The sequence below is a fragment of the Metopolophium dirhodum genome, chromosome 2 (genome assembly GCF_019925205.1).
Source record: "Metopolophium dirhodum isolate CAU chromosome 2, ASM1992520v1, whole genome shotgun sequence".
NCBI lineage: Eukaryota > Metazoa > Arthropoda > Insecta > Hemiptera > Aphididae > Metopolophium > Metopolophium dirhodum.
This window is the reverse complement of record NC_083561.1, coordinates 14,490,042-14,514,825: the sequence shown is the minus strand read 5'-3', so window position 1 is coordinate 14,514,825 and position 24,784 is coordinate 14,490,042. Positions and strand designations below refer to the sequence as shown.

Below are 24,784 nucleotides of genomic sequence, written 5' to 3'. Positions count from 1 at the left end.
TATGTGGCTTTATGTTTCAATTAACAATGTATACATAATACATTACTATTTACTATACAGTATAAAAATCAATTTACCTATATAAACCTATTTAGTATTTGTAATATTATACTCATTCGCTGAAACTGTATTTTTTGTGGAATAAACACTCACCCAATCAGTAAATCGGTATATAAGTATTCTCCCAAACATTATACCACATTTTGGATCGTCTACTCCCAATTATAGGTCTCGTGAATTTATTGTATTCGTACCTATTTCTTTATAATATCAACACGTGTTTAGTACATTTTTTTTTATTCTCAACAGCAGAAGCATAAATTTATTGTCCGAGTAACGTATCCTAATATGTATACCGAGTACCGACTTATTATGAATATGAATGGTTTTTTTAGTCCGAAGATCTTACGTCTGTATACAGGTATATATTATAATGGTCCAATGAAATCAGTGAACCCAAGAATCAGTTAGAATGTTCCCTTTCCATTCTTGACGCGTATTGTTAAAATAACTGGTTTCCTGTTACTTGTGCCAGGTAACGTGGGTTAACGCCCACTACTATTGCTAACATAACCAGACGTAGGTATACATGTGATGTCATAGAAGGTATAGAAGGCTACGGTGTATACTTTTACATTCTTTATGCAGTCCTTTACTGTGTGTCCGTAGCCCGCGTATGTGTAAGCAATGAAAATAATATTATATCCGTGCAGTTTATTGTGTTATATTTAGTAAAAAGTTTTGTGTTTAATTTGACGATTACATTTTAAAACCGAAGAAACATGGGTAAATAATATTAATTTTAGAATTTTAGATTAGTTCGTGTTGTTAATTTTAACAACCTTAGTAATATTACGCTTGGAATTAAATAAATACAATATTTACGTATTCAGCTATTGTGTAGGTAATATAATATAATATTATTCTTTAGGGTATAGCTGTGTGCCCGTGTAAATTATAATTTTTTTAACAGTAAACACTCATTACTCACCAAGTATCTCAAATAGCTATAATATAATAGCTATATAGTATTGCCTATAATGCCTTCTTAAAGACAATCTTTTCATGATCGTTTTTAAAAAGATATAGGAAAATCTATATATCTTATTTTGTCCTATGTTGTTATAATTGTATTGTTATACATTTTTAATCACTAATCAATAATACATTTTAATTTTATATATTCCAAAGTAGATTTTTTGATTGATTCCGGTGTACAAACAATAATTAAAATATATAAAAGATATTTTAAGAACGTTTTTAAAAATGTAATACGAACTTTTCAAGCAAATTAATGACCGTATGTTAACTTAAAATAATCACCGTGTATATAAATGTCTACTGTCTAGTGTATAAATAATTCTCATATTTTCGAAAAGCATAATATTTTTTAGAGATTTTGTTTTTTTAAACCTACCTATTTAAGATTGTGTAAGAGTTATGGAATATTTTAATATTAATGGAAGACGCGTTCTATTAATATAGGTTGGTACTTTATATTATAGTCTAACGGTTAAAATTCAATACTAAATTAGGTAGGTATAATACAGAATATGTACTTACCTACCTATTCTTCAATTCTTAGGTAGGTAAGTATACTATACACATTATATTTATATATTATTATTTATTACTAATTCTTTCTACACTATAAAAATTCGTACTTTTTTCTTTATTTGAAGACTGTACATATAGTAGACGCCTGATGAGTTTGGCAAATCAGTAGGTGGTTATATGCTCCAGTATTTAAATACATAATATTAATATAGGTATTATATAGGTATAATTCTAATAGGTTACCCTAAATATATAGGTATTTAGGTAAGATATTATATAGGTTATACACTTATACAGTCGAGTCACAATAACTCGAAAACTTTTATAATAGTACGAAGTTTTTCTTGCCATTTGAAATGTTTATAAGTTATATTTGAGATTTAGGTATAACTCGAAAAACGCTTAAGTCGAATTAATTTGTATACCCCTTGAGATTATCAATATTCAATAGATATTGAGACTCGACTAGGTACGTATTATATTATGTAATATATTGTTATACAGACTCTGCAATAATTTGTATGCACTAAACTGTACCAATATTTAGATTTTATATGATTCATTAAAAACTAAAAAGTAAGGGAATGTGACGTAAGAGCGTAAGACACATACGTTTAAAAAAAATAGATACAATATGTAGAAATAATTATAAACTCATGTTATATTATAAATTATTAAAAAATATAATAAAGCTGCAACGATAACGCACAATATATTATACCTAATAAGTAATACCTATATAAGTATTATACATAGGTACGCAATACGCATGTTTCATTATTGTTTGACGGCGCATAAAACTCGACTATTCTTAGGTAGATATACTATACATACAACTATACAAAAGGATCTGGGTGACCATCTAAGTGTCTACTAAAATGTCTTAAACATACATATACACTCATTATTTTGAAGTTTCAACTTTTTGAAAACAATATTAATTTTACATAATTTAATAGCACTGCAAAAGAAAATTTAAAAAAAAAATTATTTTTTTTCTAATCCCAAGAATTAAGATGTATTAAACTTTATTTAAACTATATCAGCTGCTTAGGAATATGAAATTAGAATGTATTTTTAAAATTTTATTAAAAAAGGAGACTTAAAAAAATGAAAACGATAAAAACGATAAGAAATTTTAAATTGTACTTATATTCAAAATATATTTGCAATAATGCAATCTAATTACGTAGAAATATAATTTAAAAAAAAGTTAAAACTTTAAAATATTGAATGTAGACACTTAATAGATCATCCTGTTTTTGTTTAAGGTTGTACTTGGATTTTACAAACCTACACAAAATATAATAATTATACTACCTACGTAAACAAAATAAATTCTTCATAAGTTATGAATCATAACACTATCGTAGCGACGAAAGTCGTAGGTACCTCGTAGGTATTAATAATAATTGCCACCTGACCGTCCTATTCCTATTTCATACAATTCTGGTATAAACCTACTCCATTAGCAGAAACCTCTGAACTGTAAAGTGTGAATAAAATATTAGGTATATAGGTGACTGGAGATGTGCGTACCTTGACATGAAAAGTGTACAGTAGTTTTCGGAAAACGGGCGTCGCATTTCGTTTTGATTAATTCGTTTAGCATAAAAAATGTTTATAAAAAATAGATACTATAATAATAGTTATCCATAATATACGGTATCGCGATTATTCTGGGCCAAGATCCAGATGGTTCCATATATATAATACATGTATTATATTGAAGTAGGATTTATTATCTATGGGTGGCCCAGACCGTATATAGTTCCTCCGCTATATATGGACGTAACTGCATAATACCTATGTCTGCACGACAAATACGACAACTCAAACCCGGTTTTTCTGTATCTATACCAATACCATAAATGTATTATATATGATATAATATAATATCATATACAATAAACGTAGTTTTTAAATTAATATAAAATATATGACTTACACCCAAGCCCGGATTAAGGATTAATTGGGTCCCGGAACATCGCATACACTTATAGAGGCTCCCTTTAAAATTTAACTTCAAAAAATTGTATCCCTACTATTACGATTGTATAAAATTGTATAATTTTGTACTATATTACCACGTCAATCATTGATAATAAATACTATATCATCTATGCGTACGATGTAGACATGTACTATGTAGTCTATTACTCCCATTCTATAAACTTCATCATATAGAATATCAATTTTATATTTATTATAATTTAATAATTTTTCGTGATATAAAATTAAGAACATTTTTATTTTATAATTACCACCTATTATAATTATTAAATTTGTTTGAAAACTGTTTTTAACGCATTAAAAAGTAAATATTTTGGAGATACTAATGAGCCCCCAAAATCAACCCTTGGGCCGTGTCCCTCCTAGACCCACTTAATCCGGGCTTGCCTACACCTAATTAGAATAAATTGTTCTAGACTTTTGAACATGAATATTTTCAACCATACAGGAAAAGAAGATTATTGTAGTATGGTCCATATCTATAGAGTCCTCTTGGTTACTTCGCGGTATACTCAATAGTAAATAGTTATCGAGGGAAAGTTAACAGTTGGAACTCTTACTCAATCAACATTTGGAAATTTATATTTCAGTTTTCAAATTTTTCATTATATATTTAATTTTTTTCTGTAATTTAAGTAGATACGCCTTTGTATATGTATTTATGTTTCACCATAATATTTAAAACATCATTTAAAGTCAAATTGTGTTTGTTTTTTTCAGATCTATCTACATGTCAACTTCTTTTCTTATTCTCAATACTGGTGGTAAACTAAATGAAAAGATTTTATAAATAATAAATAAATAATTATGTATTTATTAGCATACCTACTTATTATGTCTATTATTTATGTGTAAAAAAAATATTATTAATTTGATAGGCATGTGTATAAATTATATTAATCATAATATTAATGTTACAATGTGTTTAGAATGTGGTATTAGCTGGTGATATGATGAGAAAATCGATTGTATACGACAAAAAAACACCTAATGTATTTTATTGTCCATTAAATAAACCTACTGGTAACTGCGTAATAAAAGTTACTGTTTTTGTTTTCAAGTGTATATAATTAGAAATACAATTCTAGGTTTTGATAAATTGTTTGTACATTCAAGACCATTAAAAAAATTATGCGAATTTGATGGAAAACCTTTACCCGAAGACTACAAATCCGATTGCTTTCAGGACGTCGATGAAACTGAATATGCTTGCAAGGAAAAATATAGAATCATGGTAAGACGAAATTATTAATACAAATATTGGTGTTTTATTATTATGTATATTATGATAAAAGTAAAAAATGTGATGTTTACATACTTGTCCAATAATACATTTTATATACAAATAGTGTATATATATATATATTATAGGTTATTATAATATGTATTACGTTTTTGTTAATAATATTAATGATGTAATTTAATGAATATTTGCTACAGAACAACATTATTAATACTAGGTACATTGAAACTTAATCATTAAAATTATATTAATATATGTATATAACTTTCAGAAGAGATTGTCGAAGAAACAACTGGATAGTTTATTCGGAAATAACGACTAGAATAACTCTAACAAAATAACGCTCTGTAATGTAAGAGGTTGTATAATCCTACCGAAATATACATTTAATTTTTGCGAATAACATAATATTTTATATACATTTTGCACGCTAACTAAGAGAAATCATTTGTTTATTTTACTATGCTTAATGCTTGTTATATTAAAATATTCTAAATTTATATTTAATATTATATATATAATATATAGCCTTGTATATGGGTGTGGCTTGAGGTGCGGCACATAATATTTAAACGTAGGTACCTATAGTAATTTATTATATTCCTTGCAACTTGCAGGTGTCGGTCAATATACACATTAATATAAATTATAAATCTTTATATACCTATTAATAATTTATGCATTGTTATACTACAATATACTAAAAAAATAAACATAATAATTAGAGTTACATGCTTACTATTAGTGTATAATCTGAAATACATTTGTTAAAATATATAAGTAATAGCAAGGCCGTACTATAGGAAGACATATTCTGAGAGTAGGGGTTATAAAATAATACTATACTGAAAAAAACTGATTTTTAATTTCTAAGTTTACGGAATCCGATAAAGTTAAAGGGGCCCCCTGAACGGCTGAACCCTAACAGTTATATCTAAAGAATCTTATCAAAATTGTAGAAACCGAGTAATACGTCTTATAGATATTTATTATATAATATTATATACAATATACATAGATATACCAATACCATAGTTAATTTAATTTAATTACATTATATCACTAAAGGTACATTATAGTGCCATACTGATAAACCTAGTGAGTAGCGTGGTAAAGTATTAAAGTAGGTACTCATACTATTTAAGTATAACTTACTCGACGTCTCGACCTAATATTGTCTAAATGAAATAAGGATTATTGTTTGTATTTTATATTAAGTACATACCAACCTTATAAACAATTAAAAACTAATACTATAATTGAAAGGTTATTATAAAAAAATAAAGGAATTCATATCAAATAATTTCATACTTATAATTTTGTAATTATATTTAAACATTTTACCCAAATAATTTGTAGGTACATATATATTAATAAAATAATTATTATTATCCGTTCTAAAATAGTCTTCTAGCAGACGCATCTATCTTCTTTAGCTTATAAAATTAGTATTTTTACTTTTTACTGGTATCTACGATTTAAAATCTAATCAATACAATAATATATTTTCAGATGCGTCTTCACCCACCTGGTACGGATGACGACAAAGAGAGTACAAAATGGGAAAAAGCTTATAAAAAAGTTGTAAGAAAACGTAAGAGACAACAATCACAATAAATAGTTTACACGGTGATGATAAATATTAAATAATGAACGAAATACATATATAGTTACTAGATACCTAGTTTATAGTAAATTAGTAATATGTTATATCATTGAGTATATATTATACAATGTATACTCAATGGTAATTGGTATTAGGTAATAAACAATAATTTATATTTGCCACAGATTACAAATAGTCCTATGTATAAAAATGCGGTGCTATTAATAATCAATGACTAAACTAATTTTATATTGTAGTAATAATGTTATTTATATTATATTATAATCAGTTAACAGTTTTAATGCAGTTGTACCTAACTCTTAATGTTTTTTACTTTTTATATATTTCAAATACGATAGGTACATTTTATAAAAAAATAAAAACAATAATCAAACTATAATGAATATTTATTTATAATATGTATATGCAGATAATAAAGTTATATGATATTTTATTACGCAGCATCCATAAAATCCACTGAAAATGGAATATTTCGAAATAATACTCTTTAAGTTTCACCATTCGTCAATTAGAAATAAACTGTACACTCAAATTCAAAAAGTTGCCATTATAGAACTTTCAGTACCTAGGCATTTTTCCAAAAAAGGACTACATTTCTTTAACACACATTCACACGCATGTATTGCGGCGCTGATCACGTCATACAGTTTTATTGGACGGTTTTTTATAATTGTGTGGCTGGTTTGAACCTATAGTCTAACCTATCTTAATGGTAAAATGTAAACTGGGCTTGCGGATTACATTTTTTTGTTGTACACTCGGTTAGGTTCACCCAGAAATTTCCGGTAGTAAAAAAGGTCGACTGTAAACTCGGCTCGATCATTTTCACCGATAAAATATAATAAGCACGTCAGATAATTTAATCTGAAAATAATAAATAATGTATATTATATTATAATATAGTAGGTACCTTAGTACCTATATACATTTATATCATTTAATTATTCTCCTATAACGAATTTGCATAGACACATTTTAAAAATATGAAAAATAAAAAAAAAACGAAATATTTGTTTGGAGGATAATGAGAATCGCCTCCTTATTGTGGTGTCATCTGGGTAATGTTAAATGGATCTCAGAAAAATTATAAGATAATTACTAATTAGATGTGAGAAGATCAAGGCATATTATTTTTATTCGGGATTACACGTCAATCGACAATCATGTCAATCATTTTTACCTGAAAAAAAACCGGGCAGAATTTAAAATAAACCTTTTGAAAATGTTTTTCCTTTGTTTACAATCGCTCTATTGTACTAAACAAGAAAAAGTAGGTAAGTAGGTACCTAACCGCTCAGCTGTACAGTATGGGTGTCGAGCGTAACTGACGATATTATCGTCATTGATTATTAAGTAGGTCACTATAATGTTCAAAACAATGTTTTGTTTATAAATGGTTACCATTAGTTACATCTAGACGAAATAAATAAAACTGAGATTGAGTGTGATGGGAAATCCACCTGCAGCGGATATTAATGAGTAACTTTTAGATTCTGAGTGGAGCGATAAATATTAAATGTATTGATTTTACAATGATGTGTGTTTTTTTTTATTTTTGTGTCTGTCATTACCTTTAGGGGCAGTAAAACTGCTTCAATTTTCTTCAACAGCATCTTGTTTGATGGGGAAATGAATCTAGTATGTGCACTTGGGAGGTCAAAATTCAAATTTGAATTCCCAATAGTTTTGAAAAGTACCGGGAAAAACAACATAACAATTAAGGAATAAAAAGAATTTTTATTTAAAATAGGTCTCTGACAAAATCGATTTTGGTTTTTGGTGTAACTCTAAAATACATTACTGTATACACATGACTTTTACACTGGTTGTTTAATGATCAATGTTTATATTAGCATTTTCTATACACAATTTATGTACAAAATTGATAAAACTAATGAACCAATCAATAATCATAGACCACTAAATCATTTTTAGAGGAACAATTGGCTCCCTATTGATTTATTAAATTATGCTTAGTGAGTATTTATACAATCCATATGAGTTATATAAGTATTTAGTTATTATTCTTACTACAGACTACAGAGATAGGTTAATCAAGTAAAAAATGGTAATGAACACATAAGTATTTATAATATCAATGATAAAAAATAAATTATTAATTAAAATAGGAATATAATATGATCGTATATGATATACAGAGTGATTTATGAAACACTCGTTATTAAATCTGAGCATTATACAATGTTTTTTTTAAATTTAGAACCCTTTAAAAATATTTGAGTTTTGATAAAATATAAAATAGTATACTGTTCAAAGTTGAAAACAATGTATAATGCTTGAATAAGATATTGTCTATACTCTGTCCTAAGAGTAACCTCAGGTTTTTGTCATCAGCTATTAATTCTGACGTTTGAAAGTAGTGGAAAAATAGCTTTACTATGAAAATCTATGCAAAATACAAGCTAGACAGTTGTTGGAATAATAAAGTCACAGTTCCAAGAATGCGGCACTCTGCATACATTATACACTCTCATTTCCACCACCGTGTGCAGAAACCGATGAATTGAGGTTACTCTTATATGAGACAAAGTATATCCAAATAGTTCACAGTAAAAAATCACCCTGAATACTATGTAAATGTAGAAATTATGGAATAATAATTGGAATTATTTTGAATACAGGCAATAAAGGTGAGAAACTCATATTAGGTAAATCTTTAGCATAAAAGAGTGATATTGCCATTATCGGCACCAAGTAATAGTAATTGATTAAGACTTAGTACAGACATTGTGGTTAAGACTCCTTTAAATGTGTCAGCTCTTATTTTAGTAGAAGAAAATGATGCTTCACTGGTAAATCCTGTATGAATTCCTATACGATTGGCTGTAGTACCAGAAATAAGTTCATTTCTATGAAGGCCTAAGCAATGTACTGGTTCAGGCGACCCTCTGTTAGAGAAAAATAACAGTTACAACATTTCATACATTGAACATTATTTGAATATATTATTGTTTACTACCTCATATTATAAATCAGATTGCCGTTTGAAACATTCCAAACAGACAATGATTGGTCAAGAGATGAACTGACAACTGTATTGGAATCTACAGCCAACAATTGTAATACCTAGGAGATAAAACTATTAATAAAGAACAAATTTATATTTTTAGTCGTCCATTACTTCTCCCTCATGAGCTTTCCAATTGGCCAAAGCTTGGCCAGTTCGCAAGTCAATAACAGTCAAATAACCAGATGACTGACCAACAGCAACCCAGTGAGCATTAATGGGTACAGCAATACTCCTTATGAGGCCAGTGGCATTGACAGATATCTAAAAGAGCAATGAATTAATTACACATACAAACTTATAGAAAATTGTGGTTCTCACTTTAAGTTCTGCCACAGACTTTCCATTCCTAGGATCAATAGAATGTAGGGTTGGCTGTGTAGAGGCAGCTAATATATTTGGATGAGGAGTTGGTAGACATTTAAGAATATTAACAGGTATACCATTCATTGAACTCAAGAGACGTCCACCACACCAAGGATCCCAAACATGTATTGAAGAATCACAGGATGCGACCATTCTAAATTTTTCCAAATATGTAGCTGACAATACAGATTTACGGTGTCTAGAATAAGTGTATTGACACTGTGATACACCATTTCCGTCACCCTAGAAAAATTATTAGTCAAATATTTATTTAATAAATACAGTAAAATAATTCTTACTTGATTTCTTAAAGACCAGAGTTTAACAGTCTTGTCACGGCTAGAGCTTATAAAGCTATTTTCATTATCAAGTACACTTAAAGACTTTACAGTTGATTGATGACCACTAAACGTTTGTAACTTGATTTGTTTAAAATTAAACCAAGTATCATGACTATTACGGCCAATTTCATGTTCCCAATATGCTAACCAGTTTCCTCTTAAATGTCTGTTTAAAAATAAATATTAATGATATTTTATTTTATTTAATTTATAGTTATAATTGATTTTAAACAAATATATTTGATTAATATTTTACTTTTAAACTTGTTAAATATTATTAGGACATAACACATTCAGACATTATAAAAATAGTACTAGTAGTTTATCATTTAATTTTTATTTTTATTATTAATATTTAATATTTAAAATATTTATTTGTACCTGGAGGATTCCACTATTGTCTTAGCATCTTCAGCTACTTCTATTTCTTCATCCTAAAATTTAAATATTATATTATAAAGTTATATATAAAATATAAATACATAAACAAATGACTGGAGAAAATTAAAAATTGTTTTATTAATCTGTTGTGACATCTACTGTAATAAATAAATCGGCAAATATTGAAAATTGTGCATGATTTTAAATCAATTATTTAGATTTTTTACATTACTTGTAAATGTATTTTATTGCCCTTGAGAGTAAGATGAGTTCCAAGCTGTTCTTCAAAATTAATAGTACTATCATTGTAATCTACACAAAAATAATAATAGTAATTTTGACTTTACAAAAAATGTAAATAAATATTTGATAATATACAGTATAATTCTTTTACACACCAATATTCGCGTAACCAGAATATACTCTTTCTTCTTTATATGTGATACACAATTCCTTAATGTAATTCCAATTGATTAATGTCCTCTGCATAAATAATTCTCCATAGTATTTTAAAAATAAAGTATAGGAATGATAAGCTAATTGTGGTGTTAAAACCTGACACAATTCTTCCATAGCCTAAATTAACATAATCATAATGATTGTTTTTGCTAGTAAATTAAGTAATTACTGACTTTAGTTTTGACATTTGGCTTATCAGCACTAATTGTAGAAGGAGAGTCCCCAGAATCACTGTTATTTAACTCAATAGTTTGACTTCTGTACATAAGCACACAAAATTTAAATATAAATTTACTCAAGATTACCATGTATGATGTAATATTTATACCTTGGATTGGTATCAGCCATACTAAGTGGATCAAAATGCCTCAATTTATCAAATACCAAGAACAATCTTTGTATAGTTTTTGAAATTAGATGTCCTTGTTTAAGGCCAAAGAAGTATATGGTTTCAAATAGTTTTGTAGCAAAACTACTACGGCTTGATGCTCCTGATGGGAAAATTACTTTTTGTGACGACAAAATTCTTAACATTGGATGAATAATTCCTTTACATAATGTGTCCTTAAAAAAAAATATAATAATAATAATCATAATTTACAACATTGTTGCTTACTACATACTTGACTGATTTCATTGAGTGTAGATTTTTTAAAATAAGACATCAGATATTTCAATAAAGTTACACATCCAATTAGGCCGCTTTCAAGACTCATAGTCATTTTGCTACGTTTGCACAATGAAACCACATCACTTATGTGTGGTAAATATTGGACCAAAATAACTTGTTCTCCATAAATACCTACAATTTCAAGATTGTTTTTTTTTTATGCAATTAAAAACTAATATGAATATTACCAGCAATGCTCATCAGACAATTAATAACCATTTTTGCTTTGTCTTCATTTTGTATTGAGTCTGAGTAACACAACATTAACATTTTCAACAAATTTTTTGTAATATACATAGAAGTATGCACTGGACCTATCCGAATTGATACCCATACAAGTGAATCTGCACTGACTTCTGATATCTAAAGACATTGGTCAATAATAATATTGATTATATAAATATATAATAACATAAATCATGAAATATCATTATATAATGTTCACTCCTTGACAGCTATGGACGCATATATGTGTCAAACGTATGCGACTGTATGGTGCTAGACGCAATATATGCGTCCTATCATTTTAAAAATCAACAATAGCTGTTTTAATTAATGTGATAATATAAACCGGTAAATGATTAGACTAATTTTAAGATACCAAAAAAAAAAACCTAAATACACTAAAATATATATATTGTACATATATATTAAATATTAATTATTAATATTTTAATTATAACAATATGTAATACAAAACAAAAATTAAACATAAAAAATACAATTTTATCCCAGCACAGTACATTATACTGGAAAAAATTAATTCAGCAGTGACAGGGTTAATACTTAATACATAACCTTTAGATGTTCTTCAGGATTACTGAATTTTTCAGAATCAGGTGTATGACAAGATGGAGGCATATCTTCACCATTTTCTGAACAGTCAATTGTAACTTCGTCCAAATTCTTGTCGTCACTAAAATTAGTATCAGCACTTTGTGTATCATCATCAATTATTACATCTTGATCATCTAACAGAACATCCTTTAGAGAAACTATACTATTGGTCAAAGCTTCGTCATCCAGAGACAATGTATCTATAACAGTTTATTACAGGTTAAAGTTGAATGTACATATTAGAATATTATAATAAATCAATAAGGTATACTCTTATACCGTTTTCAACAACTTTAACAGCTTGACCAGTGTCTGTAACAGAATTTATACTGCTGTTTTCATATGATGGATATGAGCCACAAAGATCACTGTGAAAAGTACACATTTTATGTTATATAACTATATTTATTGTTATGAATGAGAAACATACTTAAGGTGCTGTATTGGGATTGGGTATACTCTGTTAAAATTGCATCCAGATCCAACTGTTTCAACAAGTATTGGAACAACATTTTTTAAGAATATATTAGTTCCAAAACCAGAAATCAATTTCATTAAAAAGGATTTTTGGTATAATTTAAGCCATTTATGATGTACAGGGATATTTTCTTGGACAATATCTTTCAAGCATTCTTCATACAACTTGGTTACACAGTCAAGGAGTAATTCCTTAGATTTTTGCATACCTAAGGCTTTAAATGATGGTTCCAATAAATGCAAAGCTGTTAAAGTGTTACAATTAGTATCAGACAAGAGTTCAGTAACCATAGGCACTAAAAACTCAATCCAAGTGCTGTCAGCAAGTATTCCAAGAGTTCCAGATTCACTCAATTCACACATCTCTTGTTCAATATCTACAATAAGCTTAATACATAATGTATCAAACATATCAAGGGCAAATTTTTGGTTTTCTTCCAATAAGTTTTTGACATTTTCCATCTCAGATTTCACTGTTTTATAATTGTAATAAATTCTTAATATATTGTGTATATGAGAAAAGTAATTAGGAAAACGCAAAATAGAAGAAGAGAGAGACGGAATTAGCAGTTGATGAGGAGTTGGTGGTGGTAGTCCATTATCTGTGATTACAGAGCACCAGTTGAATTCAAAAGGTGATGGATTTTCACTTAAAGGAATTTTATCAATTTGAAGCAGCAACTTGACCACTGGTCGAATACAGTCTGGAAGATCTTTCTGATATGTTGAAGCAATAACACGACAACTTTGTAATCTTTTTAAAAAAGACAATGATGCCAAATTACTTCCGTGAGCAATAACTTTGTCTCCCAAAAATAATTCTACAATTAAACAACCTAAAACCTGAAAATATAATAGAATTAAAACATACACATAAATAGGTTAATTAATTATAAATTATATATTTATCAATTAAATAGTTAAGATACTATTAACTTTTAAGTAATGTATTTCCTATATAAAAATGTTGAAATACTAATAAAGATAAAATAATAAAAGTACTTTATTGCTCCTTAGTTAGATCTATAGTAGAATATGGCTCCGTGTTATGGGACCTGCGTACAACTTCTAGCTCCCTCCAACTAGAGAGTGTCCAGACGTATTTTATCATTCGCTGCCTATGTACTTAAGATAGGTCATGACCCTCATGACTATTTCCCGGTGCTCAGTGAACTACACCTAACTTCACTGGCTGATAGAAGAGCAACTGCTAATCTGTCATTTTTACGTAAGCTCTTGGACGGATCAATAGATGCCCCCCACTCTTCTCTCCAGTATCAATTTTAAAGTACCACAGCATTCACTCCGTTCTTATACAACCTTCTCTATCCCAAATTGTTCCACAAACTACTGCCTTAATAATCCTATATATCGTATGATGCGCATAGCTAATGAACAACCATAATTTCTTATTTAAACAAATCTTATTTTTATAATTGTTATTTATTGTTCTATTAAATTAGATATTTTGCTATTTAAATGTAATTATAAACTTAATGTACTCATGTATTATAATTGGGCTCTGCCCGTAATGTTTGAAATAAATAAATAAATAATTACTTGAATTTCTTGAGCCCTCCGATTTGCAATGATTTTTTTGTATGATGTCATGTCTTTTGCACGAAATCCATTAGAAGTAGAAGATTTTAATGGCTTAGCACATACTCCATTCAAGAAATTATTTAATGAATCTAGAGTAATTAATGGTGTTGCAGGATTATAATCAGGTGGTAGCTATAATTGATAAATATTAGTATAGTAATATATAAGTAACGAATAATAAATGATTAATTCATTATTCATTTTTGCAATATAAATGTTTACCAAGTACAGTAGTATCATTTGTGAGATGCAAAAATGCATGTATGTATTCGATTTTTAAAAAAAAAAAAAAAAAATGTATTATTAAAGTCTGGATTTAAATTCCCTAAGCACTATCAAAAAATGCTCAAAAATTAATAAAAAATGCATTCAAACGCAATTATACACTTAAAAATGACCAAAAATTTGTTTAAACAATTTTTGAGCAAACAAAAATACAACATAAACTAAATAAACCCAATTGTGATGCAACACAGACTGACAAATTAGTTATTACGGATTTGAATTCATAGCAGCCGTTAAACGCCCAATCACACTATAGATAGATAAAATATATGTTATAAACTTATCGAAATCATAAATAGTCGGAACAACATTTCTTGAGCTAATATTTTGAATTACCAATTAAGTTTAATCTAAAAATGTATAAAATGTATAAATATGCACTAAAAACTATAAAAAAAAAATGCTACAACAACTCCAAAACTGCTAAAAATACAAAATACAAATTTAAGTTTTCAATTTTCTGATGTATGAAATGAATTTTGTACTTGAAAAGCATTGCTTGAGACTCCCAAAATAATAATACATTTTTTATAAAAATTTGGGCCCTACTGATTAGTAGTGACTTATTGGTATCCGACAAAATAATGTAAAATTACACCACTGACCTAGTATCAAAATGTATTTATAAATAAATAAAAATACCTATGTTTACAAGTACTTACACAAAGTGGTATTTTAGACATATCTAAATATTTTATGAATCCATTCATTGATGTTTCATTATCAGCAGTTACATTAATATGTTGTTCCTCATTTAACGGAGGGGTTTCTTTAACCATTAAATTGAATCAAATTAAATGTATAGTAAAATATGATAGATATATATTTGAAATAAGGTAGATCTATGAACTTACTTAATTTAGGCATGGTAGGAGGTATGCGAGAAAAATAAGGTGAAGGTAATAGTCTTTGGGGATGTGGCTGTGTAAATAATTGTACAATGCCAGATGAAGATAGATAGGTGTGGTCATCACACAGTTGAAGGCACACATTTTTAGATTTCACAGCAGCCGAACCAGATAATCTAACAAATTAAAGATGTCCGATAATTATAACATATAAGTATAAAAATCATTAAAAATTAGTAGTCTTTTTACTTGTATCCAAATGTTAAATCAATCCAATGATGTAAACGTTCTGAAATATAGTTGCTTTCTAGTATAGCTCTATGTGTATCTACCAAGTCTTGTACATTTTCTGCCCATGTTGGAATTCCCAAATCAGGTAATTCTTTATGTATAGACTAAATGAAAAATTATGAATTAGTACTAATTATTTTTTAAATTTCTCCTAAGTATTATTAATACTTTAAAAACTGATGGATCTGTAAAAAACTCTGGTATACATTCATCTGGAGACCATTGTTGCATGCGTTGTATGCTTGTAGGATATTCTTCTGGTACAAATTTTGTTCTAATATAACGACAAAGGACTGATCGCGGAGTTACCCGAGATCGATACACATAGTAAGTTATTTCTGATAAAATGTCAGGAACATGATGTGGGGTCTAAAGCATTAAATTGTACAGATTATATAGACCATAATACATAATAATAATACTTTTGCAACACATACCAATGTTGAAGTTTTCTCATCTCCAATGTCATAAGTCAAATCTAACTGCCTGTCTCCTTTATTCAGTCTGTACTTTGATTTGGTAAGATCGCGATAATTAAGTCCAGCTCGAGAACTAAAATCAGTTACCCAAGGAAATACATGATGGCATTTAGGATCACCATATTTCCTACCAGCGAGTTTATTTAAAAACATAATGTAGTCAAAGTTGGACATATTTCCACGAACCCACTGTTCACAAGTTTCTGATAAATTCTCAAAATTCAAACTCTTAACTGTTTCATCATAGCTATTATCAAATTCATCAGCATCTGAAATATTGTCTGTGATTTTTGGAAGCACCTATGATATGAACAATAATGTTTAAGATAAAATCACTATTATTTGTAGGTATATGAATTATAATAGTTAATAAATAACATTGGCCTACCCGAATCCATAATTCTGGAGAAACAATGATATCAGACAAAGTAATGTCACCTAACACAAGTCCTTGGTCATGAGTGTGTTGCATTGCATTCAAAAGTTGATATAAAACAAATAGTGGACGAGCATGATTAGATTTTAATAAAGCTGGACTATAATTTATACAATCTTGTAACGAATGTACATTATTTGTTTCCTAAAAATACAGTAATTAATATTTATATTAATGGATTGCCATAAAAATAACTAAAAGTAACCTACCTGTAGCAAGTAAAAATAGTTATTAGTTTCAAAAACTAAGTTAGCGGACAAAATGTTGCCATGAGATTCATTTTCCGATATTGAGGATATTTTACTACGCAATTGTTCTTGTAAATTAATTATTGGACAGTTATAAAAACGGGTGAGTACATCTCGTATAATTGTATCATGAGGAGATAGACATAAATTTGAGCAAGCTAATTTTTCTCTACAAAAAAAACCATCTGAAAAATAAAATTTATAATAATTGTAAAACATCAATCCACTGTAGTTATAATGTTAGCAACGTTTACATCATCAAATATGAAGAATACGTTACCATATTTTTTAAACGCTTCTTTCCACAAATTTTTTCTATTAGTAACTGTTACATATTGTAATTGTTGTGAATAACTTAAATCTTTATCAAAATGCACAGGTTCATGTCGCCGTGCCAAAGGAATCATAGATTTATCCACTTTCTGTATAACCTTCCAAAAAAAAATATTCAATATTATTACTTTGAAGAATAATTTGTGTATAAAGTTTACATACAGTTATTAAAACATATATCCAAGTATCGCCCAAACTCTCAATTTGCTGGACCTTTGCACGGACATCATCGTTTGTGAATATCTCATGATGTAAAAACGGACGATAAATACCATTTAAGAAATCTCTGTTTAACAAAATAGTACAATGAACAATAATTTAAGATGGCGTAATGCAAATTTTTACCTAAACCAAATCCGGTGGACACTGGCGAGAAATCGTTTAGAATTATTAGTGGACTTCAAATATTCGACAGGAATTGTAAGGTCTTTTGAAACAACGTCTAGCCAAGCCATGAGTAGTGAATTTAAGAATAATAAATACAGTTACGACGCATGCCTTGTATAAATGAATGAACGATAGTTAATTAGTTAAATTTTGAATTTTTGAATTTGAAATTTGAATTTACTATTATTATTCTATTATTGTCGATTTTTTATCTTTCTGTTATCTATTATTTGTTATTATTTAATATTTACTATTATCACAGAATTTGTTTTTTAATTTTTGATAAGACAACAGCTTAAAACCATAGAGTAATATCACAGATTATATGAAAATATATAATATATAAACATATAATCTGTGGTAATATACTATTAATCTATGCTTAAAACCAAGAACGGCAAGAAGTGAGAAGATCTTCTTACTTCTTAGTAGTTAGTTCATGCTTAAAACAATATAAAAAGTTTCCGGTGCGGCGGTGCGTACGCTAGGGTTGCCACTTTAACCCGCGTAGTATAGGGTTTATTTATGTTTTTTGGAATATATTTAAATATATGCATTATATTGAACCATAAGCCGTTGGACCTTTTTAGATTTTATAGCTTGTACGATTATTTATTCATGTGCATATTATAACGTGTATATTTCATAAACATTCAACATTCAACATATTTGAGTAATTGAGTGTATCTATTATCTAAGTATCTAACGATAATACTACAAACATATCGATATAAAACGATCGTTCAAGAAAACACAATATGTGTATGGTGTATCCAATAATATATGTTTAAAATAACTATATAATATAATCCGTGTTAACGGATTGTATAATTTAATTATTTACACTATAATAAGAAGAATATTTATGAAATATACACATAATATGCAAATGTACGATGTACATACATAAAAAAAAAAGAAAATAAGCAATAATTTCAATTGTTTTTAATAATAGCACAAATATTTTTTTAAATAGATTACATCTAGATAAATGCCAATAAAAAATATATTTTGTGAACATTTCAAGTATCTGCAGTTATTGATTTACGAAAATAAAACAAATCAATTTCATCATAAATTGTCGTTCCATAAATATTCCCGTTTTCACGCTGTTGTTTTGTTAGTTCTTTAGTTTTTCTTTTGTCAAATGTTTAAATCTGACATTTTTGGGACACTAAATATCCCTCCAAACTTGACTTACGGATTTAGGTTCGGATGATTTTTTATTTATCTACGCATTTACAATTGATATGAACTGTGATAAAATAATTGAGGACTAATTCCTCTCAATATTGAATATGAATTACAGCTTGAAATAAATTATGTTAATACTATTAATAAAATACCTATTTGAATAGATAATTTTAATTAACACTTTCTATACAAAGTCATTTTTCAAGGCTGGGCAAGTTAAAGATTTTTTTTAACTCAGTTAAGTTAATATGCACCAATAACAAAAATTTAAAAGTTAAAAGTTAATTTAACTATAGGTTAGCTCAGTTAAGTTAAAAGTTAATACACACTTTTTGTTAACCTTTTATTAAGTTAAGAAAAAGTTAATTTGTTTATACAACGCTAGCGTACTTAATTTTTTCCAATCCAAAACTAAATTTTAGGATATAGTCTTAATACTTCATACAGTATTTTCATATAAGTTAGATTCGAATGATATAAATTTTTAACTTTAAACAATTTACGATACATATTTTTTGACATGAAAACGAAATAGACTGAAATAGTGAAATATTATAAAATTAAAAACAAAATAAATTAACTTAACTTACTTCTTAAAATGAAAAATTAACTCGTTAATTTCACGTTAATTAAGAAAGAAATTTAGTAAGTTAACAGTTAAGTTAATGAAAAGCCAAAAGTAACTAGTTAAGTAAAAAGTTTAAATAAAATTAACTTTTTAACTTAACTTTAACGTTTGAACTCGTTAATGCCTTGTCATTTTTTAAGTACCTAAAAAAAAATACACAATATTTTATGTAATGTGAATATCTTTTAAATGTTGGGAGTTTCTGTTTTAAAAATAAAAACAAGATATTAAGTTTAACTAACAAGTTTCTATGATAAAAATAATTTTAACAAGGTATAAAATTCATTTTTTCATGCTATGATTAATAAATAACAAACAACATAAGTATAACAATATATAATAAACATAATTTTAATGTCTGAAAATTATTGATACAAAATAAAAATGTAATTTAGACTTTGGCTATAATATTTGTATATAAAATTACTGAAAAATATATATATATATTTATAATCAATTAGGTTTTTACCAAGTACAAAATTTACAAGTAAAAAATTACTAACAATCCTAAAACAGGGTATGGCTAAGGATATAATATTTTAGATTTATAACATTTTGATATTACTATAATTTGTATCACAGTCATTTAAGCTCTTGGACTAATTACTATGGTAAAATAAATTACAAGAAAAACATTTTGTATGCAAAAATAAATATGCTTAATCTATATTATTGGATTAGAAATAATTTGCTTCGAACATCCGCTTTAAAATATATAAGAAAAGATAAAACAATTTACAATTTATAAAAGTTGACTGAAAAATCTAGTAATTATTTCATTAGTTTTTTTTTTTAAGTTTGATAGACTTGCAACTTGTACTGGTTTAATTTATAAATCATTACTTCACAATTGACATGGTCGATGGTCATATCTATCATCACTCAAACATTATAATATGCATAAAATACAGTTCAATACAAATATACATTTATTTATTTTCCCATGCATATTGCTATCAGTGTGATATGTTATTTTGTCTACCAAATATTTTTGTAGGAAATTGGTTTATTAAAATTTTAAAATACATAAAACCAAAGAAATTATGGTTTAAACATGAATACATTATAATATAATTCAAGTTTTAACTATATAATTGTGTATATCAACATTAAATTACTATACAAATTATATAATTTTAAATTAATTTAATATATTTGTAAAAACTAATGATTGTTAGCACTTTTAAGATTGGTAAATATAAAATAGTACTCATATTATTAAATTATATAAATAAATATAAAAGTAATAAACAAAATTGAAAATTGTATAATGTTCACAATATGTTTTTAAGAGGTGTATAATATTATGTAATATACATTGAAGGAATGTCGATTAAAATTGAGGAATTAAGTAAATACCATAGTGCATGATTATTTAAAAATGAAATTATGAAACGTATTAAAAACCCTGAACTCCACTAGATCGTAGAATTGTTGATGTTTCATCTAGATTGAGCAATTCATCATCATCAGAAACAGGTGAATCTTCAAGTCTACCACTTTGCTGAACTTTATGGTATTGTATTTTTATACGTCGCAATAAACCAACTCGATGACGACTTCTATGCATCAAAATGTCATCGGTCACCCAAAACATAAGAGCCTATATTTGTATAGAAATATTGTATAAGTATTTATAATGCTAAATTCATAATACACATTAATATAGTTCCTTACATTTATAAATAGAGGTATAATAAGCATGACTATAGTTAATTCTGTTCTAGGGTCAGTAAATGGTGACATGATAAATTTTGTGATAACTCGCCAGATGTCTAATGAAATCAACAATGTAATAACAATTTTAACACAACATAAAAGTGACAAATATAAGCCACACTGAATAAACCAGATCCTAATTGATTCTGGTTTTCCTGAAAAACAAAAAAGTACATTATCAGTAGTAATATATTGCTGTACCTATTTATAAAATATATTATAATAAGATACATACAAAGTGGTATTAACTGTAAAAAAAGGTGGATAAGTGGATGTCGCTCTGCTGTACAGTGGGTCACTGTAATGGATGGTGTTAAATTTGAATTCAATGATATAATATCATTGTATAAGAAAAACGATTCTGAGCGAAAACGGTCAGTCAGCCTTTGATATTACCAAGTATATTTGATGATATTATTGTGAATAAAGTAATTTATATATAACCTATTTACGTGGAGCCTTGTTTTAAATTTTCAATCCTTAGCCATAAAAGTTAAACATTTTATACATTTTTAACTTCAAAATAATTAATAAATTATAAATTTGAACTTTAAATGCTTATAAAAAAAAATTGCGCCTATGTATTTTTAATATTTTTCAACTGCTATTAGAACGATATATCAGGAGCCTTATATTAAATTTTCACGCTTTTTTACCCAACAAATAAAATTTTATTGATATTTATAGAAAAAAAAACTAAAAAAATTGAAAACTGACAATGTCCGTAAACAGCTCAAAAAGAGTCAAAATATTTTATAAATTGTATGGTATATAGAAAATGCTAATATAAACATTCAGTGAAATTTTCAAGTATCTACAGTCATTCGTTTTTTAATTATAATAAAATAAGAAAATTGTTAAATATAATATCATTGTATAAGAAAAGCAATTCTCAGCAAAGACGGTCAGCCAGCCAATGATATTACTAAGAATATTTGATATTATTGTTAATATAGTATTTTATATATTAAAACCTATTTACATGGAACCTTGTTTTAAATTTTCAATCATTACTATACAATTTTAACTACAGAATAATTATTGAATTTTAAATTTGATAAATTTTGTCAAAATTCGAACTTTAAATGCGTTTAAAAAAAAATTGTGACTGGATTTTTAATATTTTTCAAATGTGATTGTAACATTATATTACATTCTTTTTGACCCAACAAATACAATTTGATTGACATTTATAGAAAAAAAAACTAAAAAAATTGATAATTGAAAATATCTGTAAAAAGCTCAAAACAAGTCAAAATATTTTGAAAATGTTATAGTGTGTAGAAGATGCTAGTATAAACATTCATTGAAAATTGCATGTATCTACGGTCATTTGTTTTAGAGTCATATCAAAACCCAAAATTGATTTTGTCGAAAACTGATTTAGCATAAAAATTCTCGGTTATCCTTAATTTTTATTTTGTTTTTCTCGGCGCTTATGAACACTTATGTGACTATAGGATTTTGTCCTCCCCAATGCACCAACTAGTTCAAAAATATTTTTTTTATACATATTTACAATTATACCACTAAACCATAATACCAAGTAATAAGAAGTAAGAATGCATACAATACTTATTAAAATCATACCATATTCTCCAAAGTTAAAAGATTCCCAATTTTTTACTCTTGCTACATGTTGTGAAAATCGTATGCCAAAAAATATCAATAAAAGACCAAGTGACGAATCCATTAAAAAATGAATCATATACCTAAAAAAATAAAATAATCAATTTAAGTATTTAAAATTTATTAGAAAAACCTTAGGTAAATAAAAAAAATTATGATTTATAATATAAAAATAGCTATAGATATTCACCATGTGCATGGATCACCTTGAATTTGACCAGCCAAAACCAAATTTGCTGAATGCATAAGCAAGGACCCCATTCCTTGTTTAGAAGTATCAAAAAACCATACTTTCCAGGGTCGTCGATCATATTTTGGTTCACAAAATCGTTTTACTGATAACAAACATATTATACATAAATTTAAAATGTGTTAGGACAATAAGTTTGAATATTAATTTTTATATGAAATTGATATAGGTTATTGATATTCAACACGAGGTGAAACCTTTAAAGTATTTTCGAAGCATCTTGATTATGTAACATCAGATGTAAGTAATATTTATACAAAGTTAAAAGAAAGTACTTATTATGTAAACACGAATAAAAAATAGAATTTTTGGAAAATATACTATCTGTAAACATTTACAATGAAAAATTGTGAAAACATGTGTATATTTAATTGACAGAGAAAAATAAACTTGAGAAGAAGCCTTCCTTAGAAAATTAATAAAATGTCTGTAGAATTGTAAATTGTAGTACAAATTTAACTGTAACTAAAAACACATCTTACTTATTAAACAGAGGAATGCCAATGTAGCCAAAAGGCCTTGTAGGAACCATCCAAAATTACCGACTAATGCATTTGGTTTGCAATGCACATCTGGTTCATCAAAAATGTCTACCGTCATGACACATGTATTTTAAGCCGTGGTTTTACAAGAAAGAAACCAGCACTTATGTTTTTATAGTTACTGTTACAAAAGATAAAATATAATGAACGATGGGCAGATAATTGTAAGATACTTGAGTATTATTGGTAATGCAATATAAAAATGTGTACATGATCATAATTGACTCATTTTATTGTTTAAGTAAAACTAATTCCTTTAATAACTACCGTAATGGAAGACAGATATCACGTTAAAAACAAAATCATTGATCCATTCAGTTTTAACAACTACGGAATAACTTTTTTAAAATTAGAGTATTGATGAAAATAATATGTTAAAAAGCTCAATCACAATAAAATAATAAATGTTATAATCTCTTCGTTATCAACTTATTAGCGTGTGGTTTTTGTTATCTTATCTGTTATCTCATAAATATTTTTTATCGGAGAAAATCAGCTGATAGTATCAGTTTGTGTAATATTACTCTATGGTTCCCACTTCTTTTAGAATAGATCATAGAACAATAATAATAGTAAAACCACGATTAAAGATAGTATCTATCTATAGGCTATAGCCGTGCGTAAAACGTATAATATATTATCGGTTATATCGGGAAGTGAATATTTATCGAAGTCCTCGAGCGATATAAAAATATCGACATATCAGATGAAGTTATCGATATATCGTTGCCATCCATAGACATATAAATAATTTATATTATATTTATATTTATTTATCTGTCTATGGTAAGAACGGCCGTTTAGGACTTAAATGGTAAAAGTAAAAGTTTAAAGTTAAACAGTAATTATTCTATGACAGCTGCTGCACGCCATAGAGGAGACCAACGTGGTTCCGCCCAATCATAGTATGTTTG

The 24,784-nt window shown here is 27.2% G+C and overlaps 3 protein-coding genes across 6 annotated transcripts; 1 reads left to right on the top strand and 2 right to left on the bottom strand.

The window, feature by feature from the left end:
* The first annotated feature begins 599 nt into the window (after positions 1–599).
* On the top strand, positions 600–6,819 carry LOC132938246 (uncharacterized). 3 transcript variants are annotated; one of them, XM_061004968.1, is made up of 6 exons: positions 600–786; positions 4,291–4,334; positions 4,500–4,593; positions 4,659–4,804; positions 5,085–5,165; positions 6,326–6,819. In XM_061004968.1, exons 1-5 carry the CDS (start codon positions 783–785, stop codon positions 5,133–5,135), a joined length of 339 nt encoding a protein of 112 aa, XP_060860951.1. In that variant the 5' UTR covers positions 600–782; the 3' UTR covers positions 5,136–5,165; positions 6,326–6,819. The 3 variants fall into 3 exon arrangements, with proteins under 3 accessions (XP_060860951.1, XP_060860950.1, XP_060860949.1); XM_061004967.1 differs by having other exon boundaries at positions 5,085–5,172; XM_061004966.1 differs by lacking the exon at positions 5,085–5,165.
* Positions 6,820–8,160: 1,341 nt separating this feature from the next.
* On the bottom strand, positions 8,161–18,136 carry LOC132938244 (WD repeat-containing protein 81). The gene is made up of 26 exons (XM_061004965.1): positions 17,867–18,136; positions 17,684–17,807; positions 17,469–17,619; positions 17,150–17,373; positions 16,893–17,084; positions 16,463–16,804; positions 16,194–16,394; positions 15,984–16,129; positions 15,741–15,910; positions 15,549–15,655; positions 14,560–14,733; positions 12,953–13,842; positions 12,802–12,890; positions 12,484–12,722; positions 11,874–12,048; positions 11,639–11,817; positions 11,344–11,579; positions 11,189–11,273; positions 10,955–11,132; positions 10,789–10,868; positions 10,557–10,609; positions 10,134–10,341; positions 9,790–10,077; positions 9,583–9,732; positions 9,421–9,527; positions 8,161–9,349 (listed from the first exon to the last, which is right to left on the bottom strand). Exons 1-26 carry the CDS (start codon positions 17,974–17,976, stop codon positions 9,118–9,120), a joined length of 5,130 nt encoding a protein of 1,709 aa, XP_060860948.1. The 5' UTR covers positions 17,977–18,136; the 3' UTR covers positions 8,161–9,117.
* A 1,933-nt stretch (positions 18,137–20,069) lies between these two features.
* Positions 20,070–24,290, bottom strand: LOC132939515 (store-operated calcium entry regulator STIMATE-like). Of its 2 annotated transcripts, XM_061006716.1 has the most exons (6): positions 24,138–24,290; positions 23,811–23,991; positions 23,269–23,413; positions 23,040–23,161; positions 21,408–21,604; positions 20,070–21,333 (listed from the first exon to the last, which is right to left on the bottom strand). In XM_061006716.1, exons 2-6 carry the CDS (start codon positions 23,926–23,928, stop codon positions 21,130–21,132), a joined length of 786 nt encoding a protein of 261 aa, XP_060862699.1. In that variant the 5' UTR covers positions 23,929–23,991; positions 24,138–24,290; the 3' UTR covers positions 20,070–21,129. The 2 variants fall into 2 exon arrangements, with proteins under 2 accessions (XP_060862699.1, XP_060862698.1); XM_061006715.1 differs by having other exon boundaries at positions 23,811–24,277.
* Positions 24,291–24,784: the final 494 nt, after the last annotated feature.